This window comes from Myotis myotis, unplaced genomic scaffold, assembly GCF_014108235.1.
Source record: "Myotis myotis isolate mMyoMyo1 unplaced genomic scaffold, mMyoMyo1.p scaffold_m19_p_11, whole genome shotgun sequence".
NCBI classification, from domain to species: Eukaryota; Metazoa; Chordata; class Mammalia; order Chiroptera; family Vespertilionidae; genus Myotis; species Myotis myotis.
In genome coordinates, this window is record NW_023416315.1 from 67574055 (window position 1) to 67600853 (window position 26799).

Genomic DNA, 26799 nt, shown 5'->3' on the forward strand with positions numbered 1-26799 from the left:
CAGATAACCCTCCAGCTCCTCACCTGCCACATGGGTGTGGGGACCAACCTTTTCCATGTCTCTGCCCTTCTTACCAGTCTCTCTGTGCCTCTTCTGCAAACCCTTGGTTATAATATTTCAGTTCGGTTAGCCTTCGGTTGGCTATTCATGTTGATTGTTCTCTAATTTAGCTGTAATCCCATTTGGTGCTGGGAGCAGCTGTGTGTAGCTTCCACCTAGTCTGCAGCCATCTTGGAATCTCCCCTCAACTGAGTTTTTAAATTCAGGTATTTTAATTTTAATTCCTATAAATTCTATTTGTCTCTTTTTAAGATCTGTTTAGTAATTTTTATAGTTTCTTTCTCCTTACTCATATTTTCCATCCCTTCTCTAGTTGTGTTAATCATAAATAAATTTATTTATGTTCTGTGTCTAACTCTAGTGTTTGAATCCCATGGATCTCTCTCTGGCCTATTTTTGTTTCCTGTTTGTTCTCTCTTTGGTTACTTTATGTTCTTGTGTGCTTTGTGCTTTTAAATATAGAAATGATAAATTTCCTTGAAATGTCTATGGGAGTTCCCCAAGTTCTGGGCTGTAGCTGCATGGAAAAGCCTTGAGTTATATTACTGTTTTATTTTAATACACACACCAATTAAGAGTTTTCAGGGTACATTATGTATTCTCTTAAGTCAACATGGGATTTCCTTGCTTTATACTTTTACAAAGGATACCAGCTTTATGAGTGTTTTCTTATACAGCTCCCTGCACAGGATGGGCCATCCCCAGCTATGCCTGCAAAAGAATAAACTGAAACCCTCAGGTCAAACAGCTCCCTATACATTCACTTAAGATTTTACTTCCACTTTTTTGAGGTCAAGGCTGATTTCTTACTTTTATATCAGTTCAGTAATAAATTTTTAAATGCACTTTTAAATATTTTAAACAGGGACTCTGATTTGTCATGCAGCTGGATATAAAAATCTGCTATATTATTTATATATTATTTCAGTCATTTTTACCACTATAAAAAAACAAGATGTTCCCCAATAGCACATATATTTTTACTTTTTGCTCTTCACTAAGAAATTACAAATGAAGCTTCTAAATATTTAACATTAAGAATAATATTATTTTATAAAATAAATTCTGGATTTAATTGACTTTCAACATCATTGAAAAAGTAGAGTTTTTATGAAGATTCCTCATGTCTGGAGTGCTAAATTTTTAATATCTATCTATTCATCATACTATTATTTTATAACCTAATATTCCCAATTCACAATATGCAACATAATCTTTATTAACTATAGGGATATAAAACATATTTCAAGGAGTTTTATTGATAACTTCAACTTTGTTACCAGCTTCTCTGAGTTGTTCAGATTATCACCAATTACAGCTTCATCTGATCTTTATGAAGAGATTATATCAAGAGTAGAAGAATCTCCTCTTACATTTTCTGCTGTTCACTTACTATTTTCATTCTGAAGTTTCTTTACATAAATCACTTCCTATAGAAATACTTCAAAGCCAGATGCATATTATGGGAAGAGGAGATGATAACATAATCATACTAGAGGTTGGAAGGTAAAAAAAATAAAAAAAAATAAAAATGGGTGGGAGCCCTGGCCAGTGGTTAGAGTGTCATCAGCTGGTGCACTGAAGCGTCACAAGTTTAATTCCCAGTCAAGGGCACCTACCTGGGTGAGATCCCTGACCCCAGTTGGTGTGAGTGCGGGAAGCAACAGTTCAATGTTTCTCTCTCACATTGATGTTTCTCTCTCTCTGCCCCTCCTTCCTTCTCTTCCACTCTCTAAACAATCAGTGGAAAAAATACCCTCAGGGGAGGATTAACAAAACAAAAAAGAGAATGGGTGAGAAATGATTTAGTTACCCCACAAAAGTGGAGTCCTAAATCAGCAGTGAGGAATGACAATAAACAATCCAATTTACATAGAAGCAGCCCTCAAAGTTTTTAAATGTTGAAAAGTGGGGATAAGTAAAAAATTTCTAATGAAACAGTTCAACTCTACATAGACGCAACTGGCCCTCTCACACCAAAGAGAAGTGTAATCTTAGATATAATGAAGCAGAGGGTAAGGAGGACCAGACACAGTTCAGGGTTGGGGGGAGGTTTCACAATGAAAATAGGGGCATTGAGTGACAGTTTATATGCTAAACTGTGAGACCCCTGACTTCCACCCCACCTGCTCAGTAGGCAGGAGACCAGAAGTTTCTTCCTTGGGGAATGCAATCAGCACAAAAGAGAAGATGAAAACATATAGCATTGGATTTAAAAAAAAAAAAAAGCCCAGTTTGATGCTACTGCATTGAAGCCCACAGTCTTCATCAAATCCCGAAGCACACCTACAGAGCTTCCAACCAGCCTTTCATTGACTTCAGTAAGAGCAAACAACTAAATTAAAAAGACCTGGATATTTGAAGAAAGCCTCGGGCATAGAAAGAGAGAATCCCAAACAAGCAAAAATGAAAGAGAAACTTACAGGAAACAGAGACTTCAAGAAGATGAAAACATAAGAAAAGAAACTACTATTAATCTATTCAGAAAGGTAAAGAAATTGTACTCATCAAATATGATGGACAGTCTATAAAACGGGAAGGAGACCTCCTGGCTGGGTGACTCAGTTGGTTGGAGCGTCATCCTGTACAACAAAAGGCCTTGGTTGGATTCCCTGTCAGGTTGAGGAGATAGAAGAGGGCTAGGCAGTCAGGATTGGGACCACGGGTGAGGTGGGTCCTGTTCCAAGAAAAACAAAGTAACCTAGAATTGAACCCAGTTAGGCAGCAGTTGCTAAAGCAACCGCACTAGGCAGAACAGTGATGTCACCTCAGACCTGAAGTGGCAGTTCTCAATCTGGTTCATCTCCCCATGGGAACTTGAGCTTTAAAATGTATGGATGTTGCTAAGGCAGAATTCTTTGAAATGACCAATCAAGAGCTAACAAAGCATCTATCTAACACTAGACAAAGAAGCACACCTTCTTCTCTCTCTGGTGCACTGGGTTCCTGACTCTTCCTTGCAACCACATAGCTTGTGGCCCCATAGGACTCCACACATGGACTAATGGACTTTAATTAGCTTGGATGCTGAACTATGCCCGGCTGCAACATGGAACAGAAGGTCTGGACACTGGCCTGCTTTTGGCTGTCCAGGAACCCCAACTGCACCTTTTCTAGGACTGGCTTAAGGGGCATGAGACAAAGAAGCTTCACCGGCAACATACATTGGGCCCCTCCCTTTGCTCCTTGCTGCAGGAAGTCCTTCTGTCTCTCAATAAACTTTGCTTCCATTTACCATCTTGGTCCGTGACTAATTCTTTGATTTGAGGAGACAACAAACTCATACCCGATCACAGCACTTTGCTTTCAAGGGCACATACCCATGTTGCAGATTCAATCCCAGGTCAGGGGGCAAACAGGAAAGAACAGATTGATGTTTCTCTCTCACATCAAAGTTTCTATCTCTCTCTCCCTTCCTTACTCTCTCTAAAATCAATAATAATAATAATAATAATAATACCCCACATATCCTTAGGTCAAGATTAAAAAGTAAAATTAAAAAAAAAGAAGACAAAAATAAAATGTAAAATAAATATATAAAAGTAATATAATAAAATATAAATGGTAAATTTAGTAGGAGAAAATAAAAAGAAACAAGAAAAATAATAGGAATATCAGAAAAAAATAAAACCAAGAAGATTGCATCAAACACTCAAGAAAAATTTCATAGTGAAGAGTATGCTTTTCTTGACTACAGGAACCACTGGGTGCTACCATAGGAGATAAAACAGACCCACATAGGAAAGGACATTGAGACTTCAGAATACTGTGGGTGAAGAGACTCTAAAAGTTTCCAGAAAGGGGAAAACATATTCCTTAAAAAGGGCAAAAAAGTAAATGGCTGAAGACTTCTCTATAGCAACACTGGAAACTCAGCGACAAGAGGGGAAAAAATGCTTCAAAATTCTGAGTAACATTTATTTCCAATCTAGAAATCAATATCCATGAAACTACCAATGAAGTGAGAGGATAAACAAACATCTAGATAGCTCTTTGCAGGTCTAGAGGAAAAAGTGATTAGATTTGGAGCAGGCAGAAGGCTCTGGAAGACATGTCTTCAAGGCAATGAAATTAGTAGACTACTTAATGTGGATTAGATATTCAATCATTTGAATGTTCTGAGAGACAATCACCTAAATCCAGAGATTTAGTGATATGTACTTAGAAAACTAATCAATTAAGGATGTGGGGGGAGTGCAAAACAGGAAAGTAATAGGTATCCTAGTACTTTGCTGATAATAGATCTCTAGACAATATTCTGAACATTGAACTCTGCTCAAAGCAAAGTAACAGTGTAGCCATAATGGGAGAACGGTGGAGATATAAAAAGTATGAGCATGTTCAGTGGAGGAGGACATGAAAGGAAGCTCAATTCACGTCTAACATAGAAATTTACTTGTAATGCCTACAATTTCAAAATTAAGAGATAGTATTATATAAATATTATTAAGGTAAGTGCAAGTAAATATCCAAAAAGAGCTAGACTATTTTAAAGCTGCTGTCTTTGGCAAGCAGAAAATCATTAGCAGGAACTAGTATTTGTGCAACTAGCCCTAGGTAATTACTTAAATATAAATAGAAACCCTAATGTTTTCATACCACACTTACCCGAATGAATTATTTTATACAGCACTGTGGAGTCCAGGGGCAAAGTCCACGCTGATTCATGTAAGTGTGTTGAGCACCTGAGGTTGGGAATGTGGAACATGCTCCTAGAATCTGTAGTCACTGCCACCAGGTGGCTGTAGTGAGTTATATCTGGACCTGCAGCATTTCTGTTCTGAACTGTCTTTTGAGCATCATCCCAGTAGCAATGACAGAGGATTCTGAATTTGGTCATGTCCCAGATAATTTTTTTAAGTCACCTAGGAGAATTTTTGGAACTCATATGAAGTCTTAGATGTGTTTGTGTGAAATACGAATGTATGACACAATTGAGATTGAATAAAAACACAACAAGTTACAATTGCTGGGGTGAAAGCAATGTGAAATGAATTCAATGTGAAGTTTCAGATGTAGGTTTAAAAACTCATCCATGTAAAAGTGTTCTGGGAGGCAGGATGCTACAAGGGAAACCATCGAGAGGGAACTCATGCATGGATTCTGGTCTCAATCTGCTATATGACCAGCTGTCAAAATTGAGACTCATTCTGGAAAATTAGGTCCATGTACCAAATAATCTCTAAACATCTCTCTGCTCCAATAATCTATGATTCTTTTATATATTAAAAAACCTTTCTTACAATTGTGGGACATACAAAAGGTATCAAGGTAGCAGTTATCTTCATAATTCCATTGTTAAAATTTTAACATATTTCATTTCAGTCTTATTTCTAGTCACATATATGTATGTGGATATATATTTCATTTCAGTCTTATTTCTAGTAACATATATGTGTGTGGATATATATTTTATACAGCACTTGTCATGCTAAGTGCCATTAAAACATATATACATATATATATATATGTTTATTGATTTTTAGAGAGAGAATAAGGAGAGAGAGAGAAAGAGAGAGAGAGAGAAACAGTGGTGTGAGAGAAACATTGATTGGCTGCCTCATCACACATATTGCAACTGGGGATTGAACCGGAAACCCAGTTATGTGCCCTGACTGGAAATCTAACCCACAACCTTTTTGTGGAAAGGGTGATGCTCCAACCAACTGAGCCACCTAACCAAGACTATTTTTTATTTTTACAAATTACATTGTTCTGTATATTTAATTTCATTATGAAACATACAAAGCAGGCACATACCCATTTACAATATATCCATGGAATGTCCTTCAGTTACCAGCACAGGATACTATCTTTATATCTTTAGCCTCACTCCTCTAGATGTTCTGCTTCCCCTTTCTACTTTACTTTGGGATATTTTTTTCTCTTCCAAAATCCAATGAGAAAACATCACACACACACACACACACACACACACACACACACACACACACACGGTTCCTTCTCCACTTATAGAGAAATGTAGTCATTATTTTGTTGTGCTGATATCTGAAAACACATGCCCCCAGTGTCAAGGTCTTACTTTCTATCCCGAAAGACTCACTTCAATTCCCTCTTAGCCTACGGTCAAACCCTTGGTCTCAAATTGAAACTACTGCCCAGTGGGGTCAAAGACTAATCCTCCCTCATTTTTTTTTGTAGTTTTTATACCTACAGTTAGCTCAATTAGTGACTTGTCTCTGGCTACTACTGTCCTTGTGGTCCTCAATCTTTACCTCTTATTACCGTATCATCTCTTCAACTGCTCAGCCCAACAATCACCTGCCCTAAGCAAAAATAACAATAGAGTTGACTGTGTGGGCCTCATGTTTACTGGGTGACAAAAGTGGTGCACCCCATTCCACCTCCCAAACACCTCCACTTACTTAACCATGTATTATGACATTAGTGTTACAATTTACTGCAGAATTTGAATTTACCTTGAGATCTTAATACTAGTTTCTAGATTGTGATATTTGCATATATATCACCTTATGTGCCTTAACTTATTTTTTAAAGATCTTTATATAAGAAAAAAGTGTGGAAAATTCATAAGATTTATTTTTAGTTTTGTATCTTCCATTTTAATCATTGTTTTTTATATATATATACATATATATGCCCATATTTGCCATTAAACTATTATATAAAATTAATATATATATAGTATTTTTGAAAGTTTTGATGTGACAATGAGAAATTATATACACATCACATCTTTAAGTTTCTTTCTTATTATAAACTTAATAATATCCAAATTATACATCACTTTCTGATTTGTGTTTGAAGTCTTTCCTAGAGTAAAATAATATTTAAACCCTTATTTTCACTCATAAGAATTTATAAACTTGTTTTTCTATTTATTTACCATTTAGCTTTGACATTTTCAATGGAAACTTTTATCATAGGGAATACAAATAATTTCCATCTAGGAAATATAAGCAAAGGAGACATTTCTAAATTAACTTCTTTGGGGTAAAGAGTAAAGACCCCTGGGGGATAACCTTTAAATTAATTAGAAAGTGAAAGGCAAATTACAACTCAATGCACCCGACCTTGTCATGCTAAGTGCCATTTCCATATCCATTATGGCTTTTCCTGAGTAGGAACTTTTTTCTGATCGTGATTTCTCAAAAAGATCTCTCAGTTGCAATGTTACATTCAGCTATGAGACAGGGCGATCCTCCTCTTTGTATATGTCTTAAATACATCTAGATTTTTTTAGAAGGCTGCAGTGTATAGAATAGATCTGAAATAGGCCAGAATTGATGCAAGGAGGCCCATATGGAGACTATTACAGTAACCCAAATTAGAGATGATGTCAACTTAGACCAACACAATAATGGGGATGGAAAAAACGGAACAGAGTCCAGAAATATTTAAGTAGATAAAATGGAGATGACGTGGTGGTATAAGGAAGAGAATGGTTTCGAGGAGGACAAGCGATCTAGAATAGCAGCTGAGCTCTACATGGTTTCATAATCTAAGTCTGACATTCCAAGCTCTGTGACCTTGGGCAAGCCAGCTCTCTGGGTATCATGTCTTCGTGTGTTGAGTGGGATAATAATAGTGCTAACTTCAGTGTATTGTAAGGATAACATGAATTAAACTATTTATTTGATTTTAACTTTTAACACTATCAGTGTTTGCAATTATGGTTATAGTGATGCTAGTTCTTCTGCTATTATCATACATAACAAAAGAACTAGGTTTGAGGAAGGAAATAATGAGTTTGGTTTTGAACATTTTTGGGATTGGAGTTTTATTTAAGACATTCAAATTATGTTGAATAGACAATTGGATATTTAGGTCTAAAAGGAGAAGTCTGGGCTAAAAACAGGGTTTTAGTGGTCTGGAATATGTATATCCATTAAAACAATGAAAATATTTGAGATTTCCTAAGGAGAAATATTACTGTGAGAAGGGACAAGTACCTATGTCAGAGTTTCAAGAAATTCCAGTTTTGAGGAAGGGTAAAGGAAAATAAACTGACAAGAGAGACAGAGGAACAGGCAGAAATGTAGAAGGAAAACCACAAGGCTGAGATATCATGGAAGCCCAAAGAAGAGTTTTCAGCAGAAAGAAGTGATTAAATCTTTTAGGTGATGCTGAGAGGTCTATGAGATTGAGACAGAAAAGTATCTATTGTGTTTTATAACATGGAGGCTATTGATAATCATAGCAAATACATTTTGGGTGGTTGAGGAGACAAAAACTAGATTGGAGTGGTTAAAGAAATGGAGTCAGTGAAGTACACAATTCTTTTGAGTAGTCTGGCTGTGAAAATGGAGGTGAGTTAAGGTAGTCTAATTAAGAGGATTAAGATTTTTTTTTTTTCTTTTGTAAAGATGACTTGAAAATGATTAAATGTTGGTGAGAAAATTCCAGTAAAGCAATCTGTATATGGTTTTTTAGAAGGCCTGAGGGATTGGGGTCCAGAAATAAGAAGTTGGAGGGGAGACATTTACTCTATTCTACATATAGAAAAGGAGGAGAAGGCAGTGTAGATGCAAATTGGTTATTGCACTTGACAGTGAGACATCTTTCTCCTGGCTTCTATTTTTTCTGTAGAACAGGAGGCAAAGTTACCTGTGAAGAGTGAGGGGGCATTAAGAAGAAGACAGAAAGAAAATAGGGAAGGTTTTTAATCTTCTTGTGCAGATAGGTAGAGAAATTGGGTCAGAGAAACACAGTGGGACAGAGAGGCAGCAGGGTACTGCAGTTGAAGTTTGTGACTGTGAGTGTAGGGAACCCAGTTTCCTCTGTTATGTGCATCATTTCGCCAACAGTACTTGACTACTCAGGGGCATACATGACTCAGAAAAAGTAAATGGTTGGGTTCATTCAAAGCTGAAATTTTACTACATAACTACCATTCAAAGAGAGACAAGAGAGTTTAGGATTTTGTTAGGAAAGTTATTATTTTTTTAAAATATATTTTTATTGATTTTTTACAGAGAGGAAGGGAGAGAGATAGAGAGTTAGAAACATCGATGAGAGAGAAACATCGATCAGCTGCCTCCTGCACACACCCCACTGGGGATGTGCCCGCAACCCAGGTACATGCCCTTGACCGGAATCGAACCTGGGACCTTTCAGTCCGCAGGCCGACGCTCTATGCACTGAGCCAAACCGGTTAGGGCAGGAAAGTTATTGATAGTGGTGATGGTGTATACTTATCCCCAAACTCATCGAATTGTATACATTGAATATGTACAGTGTTTTACATGTCAATCATACTTCAATTAAATTTCTTAAAAAGCCTAAAAATGTCATTTTATTGGTTTACCATGCAATCTAAACTGGATAGGAAAGGAAGCAGACAAATCTACTGGGAATAAGTAGTTGCTTCAATGACCTAGACATGCCAATAGAGTTGAAGGAGAGGAGGGATAGGCGTAATTCAACAGCAAAGTTGGAAGAAGAAGCTGTGATAAAGGAGCAGACTTTGTTAATAAAGTAATAAATGACACTCTTTTTATCCCCAATGAACTCTAATATCAAGCACATACTATAAGTATTCCCATATTGCACTTACAAAGGACTTGCAAAGTAAATGACCAAAAATTAGTTTTAGACTCTTAAACTTAGTGCTGAAAATGAGAAAAGGCTGAGAGAGAGTCTACCTTTGGAATATTTTCCCAAACAGCTCTAATCTCTAGGTTTGGATTAGAGAGGGAAGGAAAGAGCTTCCCACTTACCTCAAGGTGGTGAGATAGAGAAACCACCCCTCGGAGAACTTGAGAATCTCTTCTCTAGACCTAGAAGAGATCGATAGAGTAGTCATTGACATACGCTTAAAAAAATTGAAAGTGAAAGGCTATGGCTGAATTTCCTTACCTAATATAGTTTCAGCTTCATTATTATCGTCAACAGAGCAGAGGTGCCCATTTCCCATGGACCAAATATCAGAAACATATGGGAGAAGTGGTATTTGGGGTCACTTGAAAAGCAACTTTCCTCAAGAGAGCTTCTACACTGGGCAACTTGACCTCGGCATGAAGAGATGTGTGTGAACCATCACATGCAGAAACCACAAGAGTGTCATAAGCAACCAAGCGGAAATGATGCATTAACTACAGAGGAGGAGCATGACTCTAATGTTATTATTTGAGTGATAGAAATTTCTTAAGAATCCATAAAAGTACTCATCAGATAAAGGAGTCATTTTGACATCCATCAAGCCAAAAAAGTTCTAACATCATCTCTTAATTATATCCATCAAATAAGACCTCTTCTAAACCTTACTACTCCTTTCCTGATCCTGTCCATCCTCTGCCACTCCAAATATGAAGGATTTAAAAGCTGACACTAGCAAGTTGTGGAAGGAATTGGAGCTAGAAGAGAAAAATAAAGCCAAACCCACAAACTTCCTTCCAACTATGGGCTTTTAAGTAGGCCAGATACAGGGGAGAAGGTCTAATTTTAAAGTCTTACTATTAAATGGAGGACTGCTCATGACAACTACTCAAATGAGGTTGCCTTTTCTAAATGTTTCTTTAAAATATATTTTTATTGATTTCAGAGAGGAAGGGAGAGGGGTAGAGAGCTAGAAACATCAATGATGAGAGAGAATCATTGATCTGCTGCCTCCTACATGCCCCCACCGGGGACTGAGTCTGCAACCCGGTGTTTGCCCTGACCGGGAATCAAACTGTGACCTCCTGCTTCATAGGTCAATGCTCAGCCACTGAGCCACACCAGCCTGGAATGAGAGTGCTTTTTTACTAAATGTGATTGAAAGACTTTATTAAACAAAGTGACTAGAAAAGTTATAGATTCTGCCCCAGATTTCATCCCAGGGACAGCAAAAATCAGACCAACACAAGTGTATTCATATTGGGCATAGGTGAGAAAAGAAATGAAGTTGCTTTTGTCTTTCACCCGAGGAAGTCCTATTCTTAAACAAAACGCATTAGAAATAGAGATTTCCAAGATGGAGTCATTTGAGGATGTGCTGTTGTCCAAGGTGGAACTGTAGGAGAGAGTGTCTGAGGTAGAGCAGAGTTGAAGGTCTCTGGAAATGAGATTTCTTTTAAAAATCTGGAAGGCCAGGATCTTTGAAGGGTTATTCATGAACATTTTATATTTATCCAACCACCAAGGTAGGGAAACACTGAAAAAAGAGGTTGAAGAACTTACTGCCATGTACTACCAGTTCAGCAGGAAAATATACCAAAAAATTTGGGAGTGATGGTGAGAAGGGAAGAAAGGAGGAAAGGGTTGGTTTAGAAATAAGAAAGCATGAGCAAAGGAATAAAACTATATTTGTAAAATATTTCAGTGGTTTTGGGTTAAATATTTTTATTGTTATATTTCAACTGATGGAAGGATAAATGCTGTACTATCAGGCTGTCATAACAAAATACCATCGACTGGTGGCTTAAACAACATGAATTTGCTTCTCATCATTCTGGAAATAGATTTCTAAGGTCAGGGTGCAGCAGGATCCGTGTCCAGTGAGGGCTTTCTTTGTGGGTTTCAGATGGCCACCTCCTCTGTGTTCTCAGACGACGGAGAGACATTAAGCTGTCTGTTATCTCCTCTTATAACAGCACTAATCCTATCACCAGGGCCCCACCATTATGACCTTATCTAACCCTGATTACCTCCCAAAGGTCGTATCTCCAAATAGCATCACAGTGTGGGGTAAGGCTTCAACATGAGAAATTTGGGGCGGGGGCGGGGGCGGGGGGGGGGGGGGCGGCGGACACAAACATTCAGTCCATAACAAAGCTATTACTGCTTGTCATGGCTACCAGTAGAGCTGTTCTCATAGTACATTTTCTTGTTGGACAGAATGCAGTCACAGGAATCAAATATCCAACAAAGAAGAACCACATGATGTGTAAGCTTATGTGTTTGTGCATCACTTACTCTTCTACCATTGGTGGACTGACAACGATCACCGGTACCTCCACCAACTTGATTTTTGCCGAACATTTCAATACGTAAGTAATATTATTGGATTGGTGACGTAATCAATGGAAAGCACACAACTAACCTAATTTAGAGACTGTAGGGACAGAGGTGCTATATTGGGTTATCCCTTCTACTGAGAGTTAAATATGTAAGACATAGTAAATTAACAGGTGCCTACAGATTCCCCAAGGCAGCTCAGAAAAGATAACTCCTGACTGACTATTCTAATCAAATAGGGAAAATTTTTTAAATTACAAACAATACTGCAAATGTTAGAGGAAACAATACGGGGTTACTTGCATGGGACTGTTTATAAAGTCTTTGGGAACTGACATTTGAACGTAAATGATGAATGCCAGATAGAGTTACAGTACTAATTACTGGAGGTATGGCTTGGAATTTAAAAAACTTTGAAGGATTAAGTAATTACAAGAAATAGCAGTAATAAATTAATCTAGGAACAGATATATGACCCTAAATAAAAGTTTGGCATTGTATTATCATTCCATTGCAGAAAATGGGGAATCTGTGGATATGTCAGAACACTTGGGTTAAATATTCCACAATATTAAGTCACTTTGTGAATTTGAACAATAAAAAAGTACATTACTCTCCAAGACTTAATTTTTTATGTCTAAACTAGGCAAAGCTCACATGATTACTGTGAGAATTAAATGAGAATTAAATGAGGTAACTGTAAAAATACTTGGCACTGTGTAAGAGCGATTGAAACAGTTGTTTGAAACGCCATGCTTTTCTGTGAGAGCTCAGATTGATTCTACACCCAAGATATATTTTCAAGTACTAATAGGACAAATTATAGTCTGAGTTCCAGAAAGGTGGGCTGCACCGTGATGCCCTGAAACAGGATTTAGGTTGTTATTACAGAAAAATTAAGGTTCAGAGGCAGGAAAGCTTCACTCTAAGATGCAGATTCACAGACTGAAATTTCTAAAAGTATTTTCAAAATGTGGTACATGCATCGCTTTTCCAAGAAATCCAAGACTCAAAAAATTTCACTCTGTACTGGGAAGAATGAGAACTTGCATACAAAGAAAACTGGTATAGCCGTTCAGGGACCATACAACACAGACCTCCATGTGTACTTATTGTCTCTATGAGTATACATTCAGCATGTATAGTATACTCAACAAGAGTATACATCACTATAGAGAACATTTTGATATTTGCCATAGGGAACCAGGGGAGGGAGGAGAGATTGGTAAAGAAGTTGAAGGGATTAAGAAGTACAAATTGGCAGTTACAAAATAGTCACTGGGATGTAAATGACAGTATAGAGAATATAGTCAATAATATTGTAATAACTATGTATAGTGTCAGATGGGTACTAGATTTACCAGGGGAATCACTCCATAAGGTATATAAATTGCTAATCACTCATTGGGTTGTACACCCGAAACTAATACAACATGGTATATCAACTGTAATTGAAAAATAAGTAATTATTTTTTAAAAGTCAAGAGTAGAAACATTAGTCTTGGAAAAGGAGGACCTAGCCTCCAGAGTAATAATGCCAGGGAAGAAGAGAAAACATGCAGACAGAAATTTCAAACCATGTAGACACCCCCCTCATTTCACACAAGGAAGCTGAGGCTCAGAGCATTTAAATGATGATCTAGTCAGGGAGGAGCTGGGGGCTGGAGGCAGGTGGCCCGAGTCCCAGCCCCTTTTCCACTCTGCAGTCTCATTGCCTCACCTACTGTATGCGGGTGGGGCATGTTGGCAAAATTCTAATTCAATAGACCCAGAGACGTAGAACATGAACAGACTGTTGAACCTCTAAGGGAAGGCAGAGGAGGGTGGTTGGGAAGAGATCAACCAATAAACTTGTATGCATATATGCATAACCCGTGGATACAGACAAGGGGTTGGTGAGGGCCTGTTGGGATAGGGAGGACGTGAGAGGGCTAGAAGAGGTTAGTGGGGGAAAAGGAGGACCTATGTAATACTTGAAACAATAAAGATTAACAGAAAAAATATTCTAATTCAAAATGTTTCCTTCCTGATCCTTATTCATTGCTACACTGATATATCCTTCCAGTTATCACCCAATGTCTTCCATTGCTAACACTGTTGTTAATAAATACTACCCTATAATTAGCCATTTCTTCCTACTCTGGTTGTTGGAAGACCCACCAGTTCTGCCAAGTTCTTTCTCTACTTGTGTGGATGCTATCTTATTGGAAACTCTGTTCAGTTCCTCCTCCATTGCCATTCCTATCTTCTCTTATCATAAATGATATTCACATTTCTGTAAACTTGTCTTCTTTACACACGCACAACCCCCACCCCTGATGATTACAAGTTTGTAAAATTTTCATTCTTATCCTTCTTTTAGCCCACAAGGGGCACAGGTAAGTGATTAATAAACATTAGTTAAGATGAACTGTACCAAGGCATAAATAAAGTGCTGACTGCTCCTGGAAATCATCCAAATAACTAAATATTTTTTGATATTTAAATACATTTATTAAGGGGAATCTTATTAGGCACAATTAGTTTTTTCACAAGAGTAGCTTTGATGCATCAATATTATTTAACAAATACAGCAGCTATTAGTTAAATACAAAAAAACCCACAAATATACCAGATTAAAAACTGGAACATTAGCACAAGTCAATTTCTAGAGCTTGCTGATTATCAAAGTACATTATTCAGTTCATGAGGGTCAGCTATGAAATGCATGGGTGTACAAAGCAGCTTGGAAGGAAGTTGTATTATCAATGATTAGTACAGTCGCTGTTACTAATTATGTGTTAAATAATAACTATCATAGGTTTACAGACCAACAAATGATAAAAGAAATGAGTTTATAGGTGCCCCAAATTCAAAGCCCACATCTCTAATCTCTCTTCTTAACTAACTACAGAGGGAAAGGTAAATCAGTAGTTTAAATCAGTAGTTAAAACCTAGCAGTAGTTACCTTCAAAAATACCATGACTTTCCCCTGCAGAAATGAGTAATACATATTTCTCAGACAGAATTTCTCTTTCCAATACTATAGAAGAAATTTGGATATTACAGAGTTTGGACTCAGACTTTGGTTCAGATTTCAATCTTGCCATATATTAGCTTAATTTCTGTGAACATCAGGTTTTTCAACTGTGAAATGGGGGCAAAACTCTAATTTAGAGCCTTACTGTGAGGATTAAAAACGCAAATGTGGCTCTTAGCAAAGGGCCTGGCACGCAGGAAACTGTCAATCATGCTAGTGTTGTTGCTGCTGCTGCTACTTTTGTTGTTGCTGTTAGAAATCTAAGCCTAGCTCATAAATAGCACGTAGCTAATATTTGAAAAGAAACCTCTGGAAGTACACAAATACAAAACTGAAAAATGGCTTTGACTCAGAAATAATCCAAACAGTCACTAATCAAAAAGACTATGATCAGTGTGGACACTAGCTTATAGTGATCTTAATGACCCAAATCTGTTTCAAGGCTGTAAATTTCCATAGCCACATTCATTCTTTTGAGACAGTTTGTGCAGGTGTCATTAGAATTATTCATCATTTTGTAGTTGGGCATAAGATCTGCAATAACAACACTGGCTTCCTGAGTTTCAACATTGACAGGCATTTATGCTTTAGGTCAAACCACGTCTCTGTTATGGAGTAATCATTTCTAGGATGTACTAAAGTGTTCTTAAAACATCAGGTTTGTGCTCTAGACTCTGGATATTTTTCAATATATATGGGATATTTTATTTTCACTTCAGAGCTTCGGTTGAGGACACTATGCCTTAATGAAAAGAGGTTGTGATTTAAACACTCCTTCTGGGTTAAAAATCCAGCTTCACCGCACAGTCCGTGACCTTGAGCAATTAGCGTAACTATCTGAGACTCAGTGTCTTCTGGTGTAAATACAATCGATGCTTTTCTCACAGGATTTTTGTTAGGTCTTCTGCTCATTCCCACGCTTCTGCCTGACCTCTAAAATTTAGAGCTCCTCCAGGGTGCATTCCTGGGTCCTTTTATCTCCATTTACTCCCCAAATTATCATACCCATTTCCATGGTTTGTGAAACCACTTATATGTTTGGTATCTAGCAATTTTAGATCCCTAACTTGCTTTCTCCTCTCAGCTCCAGACTCATTTATCTACTGCCTATCCAACATGGCCACTTGGAAAATTAAGCGACATTTCTAGTTAACATGCCCACAGCAACATTTCTGATCCACCACTCCCTTATTCTTTTGCCATTCTCCCCTCAGACTTCATTTCAATAAATGAAACTTTTTCTCCATCTCCTACATTTTATCCTAAATATATTAAAACCTGTTGCCTTCTGTTCTTTTCCCCAACAATCTAAATTAAACTAAAATCTCTACTCTCACTCTCCCCTATTCCTGGGCAAAACTTCCTGTCTGCTAATCGGTTTCCCTATGTATTTGTCTTCTATTACTACGCTAAAAATTACTATGCGTTTAGTGACAAAACAGCACAAATTTATTATGTCATGAGTTCCGTGGGTCAGGGCAGGAGTCTAGGCACAGTTTAGCTGGGTCCTTCGATCAAGATCTCACCAGCCTGAAAGGTGTCAGCTGAGCCTGTAATCACTGAAGACACTCAGGGTTCTATTCCAAGGTCATTCAGGTTATTGACAGAATTCACTTCCCTTGGTTGAATTACTGAGGTGCCTCCCCCCCCTTTTTTTCTGACTGTTGGCATGGAGTCACTCTCAGCAACTACCAGATACACCCAAATCCTTGTGATACGGCCCCTTCCTTTGGCAACATGGAAACTCACTTCTTAAGCCAGCAGGAAAACCTCTTTTAAGGGCTCCTCTGATTAGGCCAGGCCCACCCAAGATAGCCTTCCTTTTGATTAACTCAGAGTCAGCTGATGGGGACTTTTATTACCTCTACAGAACCCTTCACTTTTGCTATAAAATCACGGGACTGAAATCTCATCATATTCCTAAGTTCTATACCCACAGAAGGGGAGAGGATTATACAAGGCATGTACACCAGGGGTTTATCTTGGAACTCTGCCTACCATACCTTGGCTTCCACTCTTGTTCCCTTCAATAGTGAGAATCCACCTAGCCAACATGTTTTATGTAGGTGATACATTTACACAGACTTTAAATTACATCATGTCACTAATTTACTATGTTCCCGCTACTCCTAATCCCATTTCTACTAAACCTCAGATTCCTTCGGATGACCTGCACGGTGATATATTATCGACCCTTATTGGCTACGTCTTGGGCTTTATTTCATGTCGCTATAACCGTAGCTCACTACCCACAGCCACACTGGCCTTCTGTCTAATCCTTAAACATTCCAAGTTCATTCCCACCTTAGGGCCTTTGTACTGGACTTGCTATTTCCTGTCTGTAATGCTGTTTCCCAGTTATGTACATGACTGGATCCTTCTTGCCATTTAAACCTCATTTCAAATATCCCCTTCCTTGACCACATTCTATAAAATTTCTCCCTTCCCCTAATAATTTTTATTTCATTATCTTGTTTTATTTTCTGATTCATTATATGCTTACCTGTTTATTGGCTGTGTTCCTCATTTATATATAATATTTAAGAGAGCCTGGACCATGTATATCTAATTCACCACTATATCCCCAATAGTTAGAAGAGTGCATGGCACATGGTAGACACCCAAAACAGTGTCAGATGAAAGAAAAGGATCCTCTCAGAATTAAGTGTACTTACATAGTTCATGATGAAAGAAATTTATATTTGCTCTAGGCAGATACTTGCAGTCACTTAACTTTTAGGGTATGAGGAAGTGAGATAAGAGACACCACAGTGAAACTAATTCCTTAGAGTAGGCCGTTTATTCAATTTTCATCCAAAGTATTCGCTCTCAGTAGACATGGAAGAGTTGTGATAATGGAGGTCACAGTGCTGTATGGTGTTTACTTCCGTGTTTTCCCACAGGCGCTACCCTGACTGTCGATGCATCAACTTTGGATCGTGGTTTTTGCTTTCCTTCCCGGCTGCTATTATTATCCTACTCTTGTCCTGGATTTGGCTTCAGTGGCTTTTCCTAGGATTCGAGTAAGTAAATTGCCCATGTTCCTCAGGTAAATGAAGGTGTCTGGGTTCTGAGCTCTCCACTGCTCCCTTGCCTGTTTCTCAAAGCTACACTTCTGCATTACTCTTCCCCACAAAGCTGACCTGTATGAACACATGTTTTAAGGGTAGTCTAGAGCACCACGTAAACTACGTTCACTGCAGAAGAGAGTTCGTGGAAAGCAACTCCATCTTGGTTTCCTTTGAGTCCCCAACCAATCACATGTTAATAGGCCAGGAAAGCATAAGGAGTTCATTTTGATGAGGAGTGAAATTTTAAGAAGTTTTGCCCTTCCCCGTGGCTTAATGTGGGGATTTCCTCAGGTTATTGAGCTACTGTTTGTCAAACTGTAACATGCAGGGCTTCCTGTTTTACCCTAACACCACAATGGATATGTCCTTGAAAAATAAAGGTCTGAGAGAGCCCTGTGAAAAGAACACTGGATTCAGAATCAGGAGGCCAGGGACAAAGCTGTGGCTTCTCCAAGCCAGACCAGTGACCTTTGCAAGTCCTGACCCATTCTCAGTCTCAGCATCCGCAACTGGGAAACAACAGGCTTTAACTGGAAGAGCAGTAACATCACTCCCAGTGTTGTGATTCTAACACACATGGGCCCACGTTGAACACATAGAAGACAAGGCAAGAAACACTGATCAATCGAGAGCTGCTAAAATGTCAAATGTACGCATTCAAGGAGAATTTGCAAACGTTACCTTGGCTGGGACTGAACTTGGTGATCCATAAGTACCAAGTGACACATGACTTAAATGACAGCCAGTATTTAAAATTACAAAGGGCTCCACAGGAAAATGGAAAATGTAGCTTCTGTGTTCAACATAGAAAACAACATTTCAAAAAAGGAAGGGGAAGAGGCTGTATGCCAAACCTTGAGGATTTTCTCCTGAAAAATAAAGCAATTCAAATTAATTTTTATAGGGGCTTTAATTAATTTCCAAGGCAAATGAATAAATTCTAAACAACATGCTATCCACCAAGCAGGTGAGGCTGACATCAGCTCTTTGTACTTCCCTTGAAAAGCAAAAGACCATGACCAGGTGCTGTTCCATTCCCACACCGACATTTTCTGGGTCAAGTCACATAAGGACTGATATTCCCCCTGCCCCTCTATTCCTCTTCCTGGTTTTCCTCCAGAACCACTGCAATTGTATTAGTAGTGGGGAGATGGTACTGATGATTTTTTAACAAATATTTGTGTCCAGATTGTGGGAGCAGCATGTGGCAGTGCTCCCGCTGAAGCCAATGTGTGGAGTGTCACTGCCTTCAGCAGGTGGGCATCAGCGGGGAGAGGCCAGCTGCATATTAAATGCCCCTTCCTGGAAACCTCGCCTCCGGGGGGCTATTCAGTTGTACAGGTAGCAATGCAGGCTGCAGGGGGCAGGAAACCCAAACCGATGGAATAGGCAGACCCACAGCTGTTTCCTCCTTTTTTGCTACATGGAAATGACTTTATAAACTATGTATGCAACCATTGTCACTATTAGGAAATGGCCTCCCCATTTAAGAAGGAGAAATAAAAAAGGTAAAGGGGAGATCTACGGAACTGTGTTTTCCATGAGGGAAAACAAAACACGTGTGAAGTGCAGACGTTAGGCAAAGTCCATAAATCACAGCCAGTGGCGTGTTTAAACAGTCCCCTTGCTGTCCACTGTTGGTTAGACGCTGTGCAGCTTCATGCTCCAGCTCATTTTTCAGTGTCCTTTTCAGTCTGTCAGGGTGTTCACCTCCAGAGGTTTTAGATCGACAAACAGAAATGCTCGGCCACTCCTCTGGCAGGCCACCATACATTCCGATTAGCGTGCTGGCTGTTAACACAGTTAACTCTCACGTTATTAATGATCCCAGCATCCTGGGGACGAGGAAGCTCATCTATCAATGCCACGGAACTTATTTAAATGGAGAGGTTGATGCGTTGTCATAGGCTTAATCAGTTCCTTTGTGAAGGCATTAACCTTCATTTAGAGCAAAGCCAATTGGCTTCTGACTTAACTATTTATGGTCCCCAACCAAAGTGGCAAAATACAAATGTGGTCTTTAGGGTAGGAAGTAGTTTCAAAGGAGATTCACTCCTTTCTTTACTTTTCTATTCTACAGATGGTTCTTAAGGAGGTCCATAGATTAGTCTCTTATAATAGCATTTATATTAGTGACAAGGGATAAAATTTTGACACTGTACCTAGTCAGTAATTTAATTGATCTTAAATGCAACAACATCCACCTAATTATGTTCATGGTTGGAGTGTGTACAGTACAGTGATTATGAATGTACTAGAGGCCCGATGCAAGAAATTTGTGCAAGGGGCTCGGCCCTCACAGGTGCAGTGGCTTGCCTCGGCCCTCGAAGCCCCAGCCTCATCCGGAAGGTTGTCTGGAAGGACATCCAGAAGGTCGTTCAGCTGTCTGGTCTAATTAACATATTACACTTTTATTATTATAGATTACTGAAGAATTGAGGAAATCCTGCCCCTTCAAAAGCAATAATAGTCCAAACAAGTTTGAATAACAGTGTCACAGGAAAGTAAATAAATATATATATATGTCTTTGTGTGATAGCTACCTTCACACTACCTCAGTTTTCCTATTTACTCCCTCATAGATGTCCATATTTACCCCAGCAATTTTACAAAAGAAAATACTATAGCTTTATTCTTTTTTAAACTGCTTTATTGAGATATGATTGACATAGAAAGAGCTGTAGCTACTTAATGTATACAAAACTTGTTGTGTTTGGACATAATTATAAATCATGAAACCTCATCAATATCCATGCCATAAACTTATTCATCACTTCCAAAAGATTCCTCCTGCATCCTTTGCTGTTTTCTTTTTTCCTTTGTGGTAAAAATCACTTAGCATAAATCCAGCCTGTTAGCAAAATTTTAAGTATACAATACAGTATTGTTAATCATTGGTCCTATAACTTACTTATTTTGCATAACTGAAATTTTGTACCCTGTGACTGACACCCTCCATCCTCTTCCCCGCCCCCCACCAGCCCCTGGCAACCACTATTTTTACTCTCTGCTTCTATGAGTTTGAGTTTTTTAGATTCCACATATAAGTGAGATCACACAGTATTTATTTTTCTAAGTCTGACTTATTTCATTTTAGCATAATGCCTTCCAGGTACATCCATGTTGTAGCATGTACCAGTGCTTTATTTCTTTAATGACTAAATAATATTCCATTGTACATATAAACCACTTTTTCTTTATCCATTTGTCTGTTGGTGGACATTTAAATTGTTCCTATACCTTGACTCTTGTGACTAATGCTGCAGTGAACATGTGCATGCAGATCTCTTTGAGATCCAGAATTCAATTCCTTTGAATTAAATATCAAGATGTGCTTTTTATACCTACATATAATGCAATCTAACGGAGCTATTCATAGACATTCCAGAGATAATCCCTAAGAATATAGGCATTTCCCATTTGTTTCTTCCTCTGGAGGGATTTTTAAAAAATCTTGGTGTAGAGCCCTACTTCACACAAAGATTGTTCAAAGTTGTGAATACCCTGGACCTCAGGACAGAAAAATTAGTCACCAGGAAAAAGGGTCACTAAGATAAGTAGCTAAAAAGAGTATAAACTGACAGATACTTTTAGAAATAAGTTGAAAAATTATCTAGTGGAGGCTATTAGGACATAAGAGGTGAAGAAAAAAATGCGATCGAGTTGGTTTTAGTTCTGAGAACAGATCCAGATTGGACTACGTCCGTGATCAGTGTATGTGACCTCCTTGCCCTAGTGTATGACTTGAGTGTAGTACATTTTGTGACAATTGATGGGTCTGACAACCAACTGTCTCATAAATTTGACAAAAGTGCTGTTGAGTTGATGAATCAAGAACTAAACTGTGTATGCCAGTGTTTAGAGGTATCGGGCCAAATAAAACATCTATGACACTGCTCCTGCCCTCAAATAAGTGATCTAACTAGTGAGATAAAACTCACTCATGTGCAACAATTAACAATCAAGATATATAATAAATATATTAAAATAGACGACAGGTACATAATAAAGTGTTAAATTGGAGATGAGTGGGACATGGCAAAATTTTAATATAAGCATTGAAAATTGAGCAAAATGGGCAGAAACAGAAAATGGGGGAGGAGACATTCAAAGAAGGAGATGGAGATATAGGTGAAAAGCTCAGATTTATGTTATTAGCAGGAAGATTTGTATTTTATGAAGCTTTCACACGAGTATCTTCTAGAAAGGGAGAATCTTATGATTAATTGGCTTAATCACTCTTTTCAGTTTTAAGGAGATGTTCAAAGGTGGAAAGACCAAGACAGTAGAACAAGAGGCTTATGCTGATGTGATTAAACAAGAATACAAAAAACTTGGGCGAATAAGGTAAGATTGCTGTGTGTGCACATGTGGACACACACACACACACACACACACACACAGCTTATATTCAAGTATTTATTAAAAACAAAAAAGCACATAATTATTTGTAATGTATTTTTAACACTCGATAACAGCCCCAAATGTGCTGCTAACTTTGTGAAAGTAAGTGCTAACCTCGACATGACAAAACACACACTTTCTCTACATAAAATTTATCAGTAGGATGACAAGAAGCTGACAGATCCACCGAAGAGTAAAGACCTTCTTCAACTGCACTGATTCACTCAAATTATCGACACATCCAGTTTTTAATGTCTAGTGTTCCGGTGAGATTACTTCTGACAATAACTCAGGTAGTTTCTATGAATGTCCTGACTGAGAAAGTAAATGAAAGGATTGCAAATTTTTTTACAGGTATCAGGAAATTATCACCTTGGTCCTGTTCATTGTCATGGCCCTGCTGTGGTTTAGCCGAGATCCTGGGTTATTTCCCGGTTGGTCTTCACTTTTTTCTGAGTAAGCATTTCCTGTGATGTTTGTCAGCCCTTCCTCCTTGGCACTCTGCTTTTCTCCTAAGTGACTCCTAGAACTCTGGAGGAGTGTATGAGATTTTCTTCTTCATTTCCATTGAAAAGAATTCTTAATTCTAATCCTTTCAGGAATTAAAAAAAATGATAAGGAATGAAATCTAAGAAAAGGCCTCAGTTAAGGTAACTAAACTACCATGTAACTAAAATTCAAGCTTCTTTAGACAAGGCTATTTCCATTCCTACACAATCAGAAATGGAATCTGCCAGAAAGCCATGTTCTGTGGCAATTAGGAGTGTAGACTTTGGAGCCACCCCACTTGGATTCCATTCCTGCCTCTTCCACTTGCTTTGGGCAGGTCACATCCCTGGATTTCTTCCTGGGTAAAATGGAGTTTATAGCGCTTAGAATAGTGCTGCCCGTCTCCCTATGTGAAAGGCAATCTAAATGTTTATTATGTAAAATGTTTCTTAATAACCTGGTATGAATTCATGTTCTGTGATTTTTGCCAACTCATTTATTTATTTATTTTGTTTTTACTTCTATGGGGGATTATTTATTTGTTTCAGATCTTGTCTTTTTCTCTGTGTATGTCAATTAAACACGAATTCACTATAAACCCATGCCTGCCCCTATTTTTTAGGTAAGGAATTCCTGATTAAATAATAAATCTGATTTTACAAACTTCTGTTAGAAGCTGGGTCAAAGTTAATTTTATCTCTCAATGTCTTACATACCAGCAGTCAATGCTGAATCATGTGAACTGGTGGGGGGGGTGGGGGAGGAGATGGCAGCATAATTTTCTAAATTAAGAGCCATCCCACATGTGATTATAAATACTTGGGTTTTGAGATTTGTGCTCCCAATCTATCTTCACTGAATTAATCTAGTTTCTAAATTCAGCAGATCTCTGATTTGGACTTCCTGTCTCACAGCCCCCAGCAAGAATCAATGTATTTGGGGGCAGAAACCAGAATTGTTTGAGTCAAATATATTATTCCCACATAGAATAAAGAAATTCTTTTTTTTTAATCTGAGCCATCTGGTTATACAGGCATTGCCAGCACTTTTTAAAGGTGCAAAATCTGAGTCCAAATTCCTAGTGAGCATACAAGTGTAGCAATGCGATGTGGTAGCATGTTTCAAAGAATCTGCTTTAGCTTTATAAACTTTTTGTTTCCTTTAAGACTAAACCTTTTCATTCTGAGAGGTCTAAAAAGACAGCTTCCAATCATTCAGTGCAAGCTATTGAAAGAAAATGATTGTTTAAAGTTTAATGGTACTATGTAGTTTTGTAATAGGACTAGACCAACATAAAAAATAATTCTTCCACCTTTTAAAAATTCCTCTTCTATCATCCGTGGTAAGGGGAGTCTTTTCTAAACACCAACATGTCAAAACTAAATGAAATCCAACAACAGCTAATAAAAATAAAGCTGGAATCCCAATAGTAAATTCAATGTAATCAGTTTCTAATTTCTATTCCTTACAGGAGGGGAATGTAATTCAGGAGATGTTTTGTTTGTAGCAGAAAAATAGAGTGTATTTGCTATGGTCAGGTGCACGTGTTACCTAGAATTCTGAGATAAATCAATAGCAAAAGGAACAAAGGTTTGAGATAGGAAGGGATTTGAAGATGTAAATAAAAGCAAATAAAATTTATGTAACCTTACCTTTTGTAATACTGAAGCAACCTAAATTAATTTATAACAAATGAAAACTAAAATAAACGTAATAAAATAATAATAGTTTTTAAATATTTGGAAAATAAATTATTTCAGAATTTATGGCTTGATTTCATTTTAAGTGTATATTCTGTAGAATCCATCTGTAATGAAGATGTTCTAAAGCTAGTATGAGAGATCAAGATTTATAGCTACCACCTAATGTTTTCATTCCATCTGTTTGAGCTTGGACTGAGTCCAATGTGTCTTCATAAAAACAAAATCAGATTACATGATGCCTGAGCTAATTTGGCAAAAAATTCAACTGTAACTTATAACGGAGATAAAAGAAATAAGGAATAATGACAATGTAAGATTAGTTAAGTTTATTGAATAAATTACACCAAGGTAGCTTTTTTACCCAACAATGCAAGAAAGAAAATCCACATTTAGGGAAAACAAACTGTGTTATAAATTATCAGCTTGAATAATATAATGCATGTTCTTGATTTTAGTTTGTTCACATAAATTACAGGAGTAGAGAGCTTCTATAATACACTTGCATCATTGAGTGACAAGGTAGCAAAATAACCTTTAGGGAATAAGGATTTCTTCTCAGAATCCAAAGATTCACTCTTTAAATATGGCTGACTTTTAAAACCAAATTCTAATTATTTATGCCTGTTTCATTCATATCTAGTCTCCAGGTGCTTCTTAACTGATGAGGCTTCTGGGAACCTGTCTTATTTGCTGGAATGTCCTCATGATTCTAAAACCCCATCTGTTCCCGAATCACTCTTAATTTGAACAGTGATCACTTATGAGCATCTCATAAGCCATTCTAATAATTAATATTCTTGATTAAGTTTCATAGGGTACAAAGTATTAAATGGATTGATTTCATTTGTATGATATGGCTAGGGTTTATAATCATAGAAGCAGATGTTATACCTTAGAAAAACAGATCATTCACTTTCACAATTTACAAAAGAGCTTTCAAGGACTCTAGAAACATTCATGCCTTGCCACATTTCAATACTAGGATGTTATAAATCAATTATACGAGGCTTTGCCTAGCCTAACAATTGTTTCAACATCAATTCTCTGCCAATGTAATGAAAATAAAAAATTCAAAGAAAAAGTTATTTACCAGATCTGTAAGCTTTACCAAAAGGGAAATTTCCCATGTTGGCCTAGTAGGTCAGCATGTGTATATACATGGGTTGTTTTTTTTTTTGGGGGGGGGGGGGGGGGCCGGGGAGAAGAAAAAGTATAGGGAAACAATGGAAACATGGTCTGAAATTTTCAGTTCCACTAAATTATTTAGTGGGAAATCATTTAGTGGTAAATCCATAGATTTTTAGAGCAGATTATCCAAAATAAATACTCTATACCACCACTACTACTTGTATGATATAAACATAGTCACTTAGTGTTTTGTTCCCACAAATTCTGGATGTCATTTGTTAATGAACACATTTGTCCTTTTTCAGGTATCCTGGTTTTGCTACAGACTCAACTGTTGCCTTACTTATAGGACTCCTATTCTTTATTATTCCTGCTAAGAAATTGACTAAAACTACATCTACAGGAGAAATTGGTTGAGTATTATTTATAATTTTGAATGAATTTGACAGAAGAGCAAAAATATACAAAATTCTACTGGTATCAGTTAGCATTTAGAAAAACAGGAAGGACATGTTGACACACTTCCTGTTTGCACTCTGCAAGCAGCACACATCCTTCTGCTACAAGAAGGATCATCCTACTTTGCAGAAGTGAGAAGTAGATTTCCTTATGCTCCATGTTAGGACTCTGCTATGAGTGATATTATTTGGTCTTTGATAAGCTCACTTCTCCTCTCATAATCAGAATTAATCTTATTATTGGCAAACGTAGGAACAAGTCATTACTTCATGATGAGCCCTTGGTACTAAATGCTGATGATCTACAAAGGTGAGGAGTTTCAAGGGAGTTATAGCCTCATAATAGTCCCGAAGAAAATGCAGATCAACCTACACTAGCTCATAACCTAGTGTCACAATTGAAAGAAAGGTATTCAGAGGGAACACTCATTGTTTTTATAACACATGGACAAACATGTGTGCATGTTTATGTGAGTATACTCACTCTGCCCACACACAGACACAAACACTTCTTAAACATAGGATTCATCCACATCTGAATACTAACA

At 37.7% G+C, this 26799-nt stretch overlaps 1 protein-coding gene across 2 annotated transcripts in view; it reads left to right on the top strand.

Moving 5' to 3' along the window:
* SLC13A1 (solute carrier family 13 member 1) overlaps nt 1-26799 on the top strand; it is a 118177-nt gene that overhangs the window by 55250 nt on the left and 36128 nt on the right. For both annotated transcript variants that reach the window (XM_036328811.1, XM_036328810.1), the window contains exons 7-11: nt 11860-12011; nt 17902-18021; nt 22318-22416; nt 22828-22929; nt 26099-26205. In XM_036328811.1, coding sequence (XP_036184704.1) covers nt 11860-12011; nt 17902-18021; nt 22318-22416; nt 22828-22929; nt 26099-26205 — 580 coding nt within the window. The remainder of the gene's footprint in view (nt 1-11859; nt 12012-17901; nt 18022-22317; nt 22417-22827; nt 22930-26098; nt 26206-26799) is intronic.